General features: G+C 32.6%; 1 protein-coding gene across 4 annotated transcripts; it reads left to right on the forward strand.

The window, feature by feature from the left end:
* Positions 1–308: 308 nt before the first annotated feature.
* Positions 309–5,755, forward strand: LOC110647591 (uncharacterized). Of its 4 annotated transcripts, XM_058136516.1 has the most exons (8): positions 315–439; positions 1,810–2,051; positions 2,243–2,298; positions 2,379–2,457; positions 2,537–2,675; positions 3,937–4,050; positions 5,205–5,412; positions 5,498–5,755. In XM_058136516.1, exons 2-7 carry the CDS (start codon positions 1,882–1,884, stop codon positions 5,394–5,396), a joined length of 750 nt encoding a protein of 249 aa, XP_057992499.1. In that variant the 5' UTR covers positions 315–439; positions 1,810–1,881; the 3' UTR covers positions 5,397–5,412; positions 5,498–5,755. The 4 variants fall into 4 exon arrangements, with proteins under 4 accessions (XP_021657198.2, XP_057992499.1, XP_057992497.1 ...); XM_021801506.2 differs by having other exon boundaries at positions 309–439; positions 1,849–2,051; positions 5,205–5,755; XM_058136514.1 differs by having other exon boundaries at positions 5,205–5,755.
* The last annotated feature ends 2,025 nt before the right edge of the window (positions 5,756–7,780 follow it).

A 7,780-nucleotide genomic window follows, 5' to 3' on the forward strand; every position in this document is an offset into this window, starting at 1 on the left:
ATATTTTATAATTAATATATTAAAAAATAATTTATTAATTTTAATAATAATATTAAATAATATCTTAATATATTTTTTAAAATATAATTACTATTTAATTAGGTTTACATAAATGGATTGATTAATAATAATTTAATTAGTCTTAAAATTTATTTATTAAAAGAATTAATAGGGGTATTAAATAATTTAAATAATTAAAAATAAATAATTAAATAATATATTTTTTTAATTATATTAATTAAATAATTAATTTCTTTCAAATATAGATTAAATATTAAATTTTCTTATTCTTTTACTGCTTACGAAAAAAAAAATCATATTTCATCTCAAGTCAAGTTTCCAACTGAACCCGACAAACAACTTCCTCCTCTTCTATATATATCTGCACTAGCCCTCTTAATTTTCTGTTCAGCTCAACCCAATTGCTTCATCTTTACAGGTATCCTTCTCTACTTAGCCTATTACATCTATATCTAAGTGCATTTGCATATGCTTCTACACGTGAATACACTGATTGATGCTCCAAAATGATTGATCTGTTAACCTCTTTTGGTTTAATGTGATGTTTTCAAGACCCTTTAGTCGTTTCTTTGTCTTTCTTGTGAATTTCATTTGGAAAGTGGAGTTCTTGAAATGAAACCAGCTCGACAAGGGGTTCTCTGTTTGATTTTGGTCTTAAATTTTATTGGGTTTGCAAGTTTTTACGTGCTTGATTAAATACTGCGTAATTTCTCGAACCAGCTTCTTTTTGTGCCTATATTTTTCAAATAATGGGAAATAAGAGGGGTTTTATTAGTTGTTTCTCGTCTTAATTACTTTGCTTTAGAAGGGATTGACCTTATGATATTCTTGCTTTTATTCGTTGATTATAGTGAGCTAATAGTGTTCGATTGGGTGAATCTCACATTTGTTAGGTTGGAATTGGTTTATAAGTAGTGTAAACCATTCTATCCAACGGTTTACTTCCAAAGATCAATCTTGGCGTGCACTGAGCTCTACTTTCAGTTTCAGATTTTCTGTTTACTTAGATTTTGTTGGCTTACAATGAGTTAAGGTGTTAGAGTGGGTAATTCCACACTATTCAAATAAGGGTCTTGGGATTTTCCTTGTGAATGATGGCCTAAGGAAAACTACTCCCATTTTCCTTTTCCCATTTACGCTTTAGCAGTGTAGCTTCTAGCTTTTCAGAAATGAGTAAATTCCTTTAAATGGTGGATATTACATTAATTATGGATAGGTATGCAAAATAATGAGAGCTGAAATGAAATTATATTTGATTTCTAAGAATCTCTAGCGAATATGGTCAACAGAACGGAGGGGAAAGATTCATGTAACTGACTCAATTGGTTTGAGATTAAAGCTTTATTAAGTTTAGTTCAGTTTTATAATACTTATGCTGCGAAAGACAAAGCATTATTTATCTGTAAAATCTTTAAAAAATAATGAAGGAAGAACTAGTTTCCTAGGTTTTGTACAATGTACTAAGCCTACCAACAAATTATTTAGAAACTGTGCAGGGTACCACAATTGTCACAGATATTCTCTTAATCTCTTTCTTTGTATATTATGGCACACCAACTAAATCATGTCCTATGGGTTGTAGCTGCTCATGTAGCGTGAACAAATTTTTAGCTCAAAATCCAATTTTATATGGTTATATGATCATAAGCATTTTCTGTTTCCTCAAACAACTTCAACTTCCTTGCTTCTGTTGGCTCATGTGAATAAATAAACCTAGTTTAAGTCCTTATAGGATACATTTACATGTTCCCTTTATGCATAATAATACTGCTGTTTTATTTGGTACAGAATTTGCACAGTATATTCACATTTTCCATTTGATGCCAGCAATCTTACTGGCAAACTATATTGTTCAACATTATGAACCCCCAGAGTACAATAAATCCTAGGAAAGCCCTGGAAGGTGTGCATGGGATCCATGTTGTGCCTCACTCGCCATTTGCTTTGGAAGATATTACTCAACAAGGGGACTTCTCTCAATCAAGCTGTGGAAGTCTAGTTAATACAGAAAATCAGCAGCTATTACTGCAGTAAGTGTAAACACTGTCAAATGTCAATCCACATATTACTGAAATGTTAGATTATCATAAGAATGAATTTAACAACTTATTCCTCATCCCCCAGTTTTTAAGTTTCCATTTATGTTCTCTTTTTACTCTGATAAATATGTTAAATAGGTAAAACGTTATCAATAATAACTTATTACTTGTGTATTATCCAGGAGAGTGTGGCAACAAAGACCAGGATGTTTGAGGCCCATCGAGTGCGGTATTAATGGTGAAGAGAAATGCCTTTTTAGGTTTTACTTATCAATTCAGTTGTTTGTTGTGCTTTCTTATCTCTTTTACTTTCATCAGCTGATTGGAATCTTACAGAAAGAGTGGCAAATGTGCTTACGTCACTTCCTTTTATTGCTCTAGGATTCCAGGCTCCAAGGTAATAGTTTTCTTGCCTGACAATGTGAATGTTCTTGTACTCCTACTACATCTGATTAACTGCTCTACTTTGCATACAGGAAGAACTTGAGTACTAAGTTGTATGCTAGCTCATTAGTTGGTGTTGGAGTTGCCTCGAGTTTGTATCATTCTTCAAGAGGAAAAATAAGGAAGTACTTGAGATGGTTTGATTATACAATGATAGCCACAGCAACATTAGTGAGTAGTGTAAAATAACTTGGTGTTTTTTCGCAATTAAAACTTGCACAAGGTTATCGGTATGTGTGACACTTGAGAATATATGACAAACTTGAACAATGTTTGTAGTTTTATTCTTCAAAAGGAAAAATCAGGGGAGATGATTTGGTTATACAATGATAGCCACAACGACAGTAGTAAATTATTTAAAATAACTTGGTTTGTATATGATACAACTCAACTCAACTAAGCCTTTATTCCAAAAATTTGGGGTCGGCTATATGTATTCGCTTTCTCTACTCTAAACGATTTTGGGTTAAATTCTCAGAAATGTGTAATGCTTCTAGGTTATGTTGTATTACTCTCCTCCAAGTCAATTTAGGTCTACCCCTTTTTTTCTTTCTATCCTCTAACCTAATGTGCTCTACTTGTCTAACTAAAGCCTCCGTATGTCTACGCTTCACATGACCAAACCACCTCAATCTCCCTTCTCTCAACTTATCTTCAATTGGCACCAATCCTACCTTTTTTCTAATACTCTCATTACGGACTTTATCTAGTCTAGTATGGTCACTCATCCACCTTAACATTCTCATCTCTGCAACTCTTATCTTAGATGCATACGACTCTTTCAGTACCCAACACTCACTATCATATAACATAGCCGGTCGTATGGCTGTACGGTAAAATTTTCCTTTCAACTTATTGGGAATCTTACGATCACCTAAAACTCCCGTGACACGTCTCCACTTCAACCATCCGGCTTTAATCCTATGATTAACATCCTCCTCACATCCCCCATCTACCTGAAGGACTGAGCCTGGATATTTAAAGTGATTACTTTGGGACAGTACCACTCCATTCAAACTAACTCATTCCCTATCACCAGTTTGGCCTTCACTAAACTGAACTGTTTCTGAAACTAGTGCTTCTTTTGCTCAAAGCTATTCTCTTCTAACATGCACGGTATATACAATGATTCATTCATCTTTGGCTTTGATTAGTTGTAATTTCTTGAATATTATTTTCATCTTTTACCATGTTGAGCCCTCATTTTTTCTTGTTATCATACAATTTTTCACTTCAGTTTCTGGCAGAAGATCACTTTCTAATGGTAAACTGCATCATAAAATATGATTCTTAACAGGGAAAATGGTTTTGTCAATGTTGTCATGTTGTTCAGTTTTTGGGCTTTTCCTTTGCCACCACCTCCTTAACTCTTGCCTCAAGCATTTTCAGTTTCTTGTTCAGAATAAATTGATAACTGAGGTTCTTGTTGCAGTGTTTGTCAAGAGCCCTTAGAAATGAGAACCCTAAGTTGCTGATGGCAGCATCTGCAGCATTATTGCCTATCCAGCCTTTACTGGTGTCTGCTGTTCACACAGGGATGATGGAGGTTACTGCCTTACTGTTAACTTTGATTTTATTGATTTTCTTTTAAATTGAGTTTTTTTTTTTCCATTATATATATATCTTTGGTTTTAGTCCTGGAAAATAGTGAAGGAAAATGAAATAACACTCAGGTTATTATTGTTGAATAGCTAGTGTTTGTTACAGACGCAATCCTGAATTTCTTCTGAAATATGCATATCTCATTGCTTGTTGAGAATTCATTGACCACTTCTATTTTCCAAACGTCTGGTATTTGTACAGGAAGCAGGTTAGTCCTTCTGCCAGCATTACCTGATTGTTAATCAGAGAATTCAAGGGTGCATTAGATAAACAGTACCTCAACTTTATGGGTATATAATAGTAATGTACCTTAACTTTAATTTGTAACACAAAGTCTCCCTAATCTTTAATTTAAGTAACATAAAATCCTGTGACTTTCAATAGTCAGTTTTTAGGTTATTTTTTTTGCTATCATAGCACTTGTCAAATTAAAAAAAAAAAATATATATATATATATATATATATATATATATATATATATATATATATATATATTCTCTCTGTTAATTTAACAATTGTCAAAAAAATTTTAAATAAATTAAAAATAATATTTTGTAATTAATTTCTCTATAGTTTCTCCTCCCTGTTTTCTCTCTATCCATACTCTCGATAATCCAAATTGCACAGATTGAAATTTTAGTAACTCAAACCTATTTATCCAAAGCTACTAATCCTTGAAAATATATTTTTTTAATTTGATAAATGTTACATTAGTATAAATAACTTAGAAACCAGCTATTGAATGTCACAAGAGAGTTTTATGTTAAATTAAAAATTAGGGGTTTTGTGTTATAAATTAAAGTTTAAGTACTTTATTATCACATATTCCTAAGTTGAGTTGTAATTTAGTTGAGAATTCAAAGTGTTATATTCTCAAAACAACTGGAGTTTCTAAATTGCTGTAGTTAATGTCCCTACCTAGAAAGGCTTGACATGCCAAATGTCAGAATCTGGATGGATATGCCTTTTAGTCATCATTCACCAGGATTACTTATGTTTTCTTCCTTTTGTACCCCTGATTGAAAACCATGAATAACCTCAATTTTTTGATGTTGAGGGTGGTTAGTGATTGTATTTTATTAAAATTATTCATTTTAGGTGGCATTTGCAAAAAGAGCACTAAAAGATCCAGAGCTAAGGAATGCACATAATCTGCATAAGATGTCATCCTTGTTAGGAGGAGTTCTTTTCATTGCAGATGATCTGTTTCCTAGTACTCCTTTCATTCATGCTGGTTGGCATCTTGCCGCGGCTGTTGGTGTTGGCACCTGTAACAGGCTTCTTGAGTAGCACGCCTGTATCTCAGGTCATTTTCGTACAGTTCAATTTATCCACAGAGCTGCAGCTTCAACTCACAAACCAAAATGGCTATATATTCATGCTCCATGCAGCCATAGTCTGGTACAAAAGGAAGGATTTCCTGTTTGGGTTTAGCTTGTTGCAGTTCAATGATTCCAACCCACATTGGGTTGCCTAATCGATTCTGTATTCTTCCCTGCATTAGTGAAAAAGGAAAAAAAAAACAGCATTACCTTCAGTAGAACCGTTATACATCCAATCTGAAGGATGTAATATTTTCTGTAGAACAGTTTTAGTCTGTAAAACAATTAGAAAGAAACGAATTTATTTTCTTCCTTGCTTTTGGTGAATGGGGTACATATAAATTGTTTCTTGTAAATGGGAGTAGCACTGTGAAAACTTCATTTGGGAAAAATTCATCGCTAAAGTTGGCATCCTAATTTCTTGGTTTGTGCTTTTTCTTAATTCCCTCAATTAATTCAGTTTTTCAATTCAATTAATTCAATAAGAAAAAAGGAAACTGAATTGAATTTTGTAAGTTTATAAAATGCTGCCATTCTGATGTTTTTATGTATACACTGAACTAAATTACAAAACCTCAAGTCTTAAAAACACCAGCAACATGCAGCCTCCCTCTCCTCCCTCCATTTTCTCTGTCTCGGTCTCTCTCTTGTCATCGCTTTTTCGATCCATCATCAGTCATCATCTCACGTCGCTCCTCGCTCCTCATTGCTTGTCGGTCAATTGTCCCCTAGCCATTGCTCACACTTTACAGCTCTCAGAAGTCAAAATCGAGGCTCCCGGCTTCCTACTCCGGCCTCTAGTTCTCCAATTCATTTTCTTCTTCTTTACAACAAAAATTGGTTTCTTCTTTGCAATATTATCTTATTTGTTGTTTTTTTTTTTTGAAAGAAAGAATCTGTTGATGATTGTGGATGGTTAATTTGTTGATTTGTTTAGTATTGTTAAAAACTGAGTGTTGACTGTTGATTGCCATTGTTAAAAAAATTGCTGTCTTGATCATGTCAGTATTGAGTATTGAATTGCTGTGAACTGAAACCCAATTGCTATGAAAGTGTGGGGAGAGAATGGCAAAACGGCTGAACAGAATGATCCCTAAAACTGTTGACTTCATGATTGAGATGATTTTGGAAAAGAATAGGAAAAAAAAAATCAGAAAGTCAATCCAATCAATCAGTACGATTGTACAAATAATGCAGCAATTATACATTTCCAGCTATACATAATTCAACAATAATGACCCATCCACACAGACATACACTTGACCATTTTTATTTTTACTGCACTACCAATGATATTGATGATGGCTAAGGTCCTGGACAAAAATATGGGAACTCAAGTCTAATAAAGTGGTATACGTTCATTTTTTCAATGAATATGTAAATTAAACGTCAAAGTACATTCATAATTATAAAATAAACAATAAAATAACAATAATTCAAAACAATAATAATAAGACTTGAATTTAATATCTATTCATCTCAAAGCTTCACCTTTGATTAAATTTACCACTAGACGAAAGTACCTCTTGCATGCATTACATTGTTTTATTTGTTGTATTACTTGGCTTCCTGCTAGAGGGTGAATTCTTTGAAAAAGAAAGTGGTGAATAATTATTAGGGTGGAATGCCAACATTTTACTACTACTTTCATGACAGTCAAACATTTACGTAACAGCCCTTCGTACACCTTTGTTTTTTCTATGCTTCGACTTAAGGGCTGATGACGACCTTTCTTTAGCTGTTAACTTTTAGCTATTTTTTTAGTTAAAATAGCTGGCTTTTTCAAATCTATGAATTTACGTTATGGATTTATTTAATTTTCTCTACTTTTGGTGGAGATGTTGTCCTCTTAATAGAACTTCTAAACTTAAAAAAAAAGAGTTGTCTCTATGATTTTTGGAAAATCCTTACCTTACTTGGTGGAGCAACATGATTTACAATTAATCACGAATATCAAGGTGAGATTATGTGGTGCCATTAATTTGTAGAAAGTAAAAAACCTTTGGATTGATTTACATGACGATCAACACATTTCTCACTGTTTACGGTATCTGTGCATATAAAGATAGATGAAAAAACAATCTATTTTTTTATTTCCCATATTTTTGTCAAAGTTATTGGATTATTTAATTATATCTAAATGTGAATTAATATTAATCAATTGTTAGACTCAATAATGATATCAAATAATAATTTTAGTAATTAATAATATCTAAATTGATTGGGTTATGTAATTTGGTAAGTTTCTAAGAGGTCTATATATATATTCTGATAACCCCATTTAATATTAGATAGAATTCATATAAAATTTAAAGGATGTGAATATTGAGAGTTGTGAATCTATCCTTTTGC

This window comes from Hevea brasiliensis, chromosome 15 (assembly GCF_030052815.1).
Source record: "Hevea brasiliensis isolate MT/VB/25A 57/8 chromosome 15, ASM3005281v1, whole genome shotgun sequence".
NCBI lineage: Eukaryota > Viridiplantae > Streptophyta > Magnoliopsida > Malpighiales > Euphorbiaceae > Hevea > Hevea brasiliensis.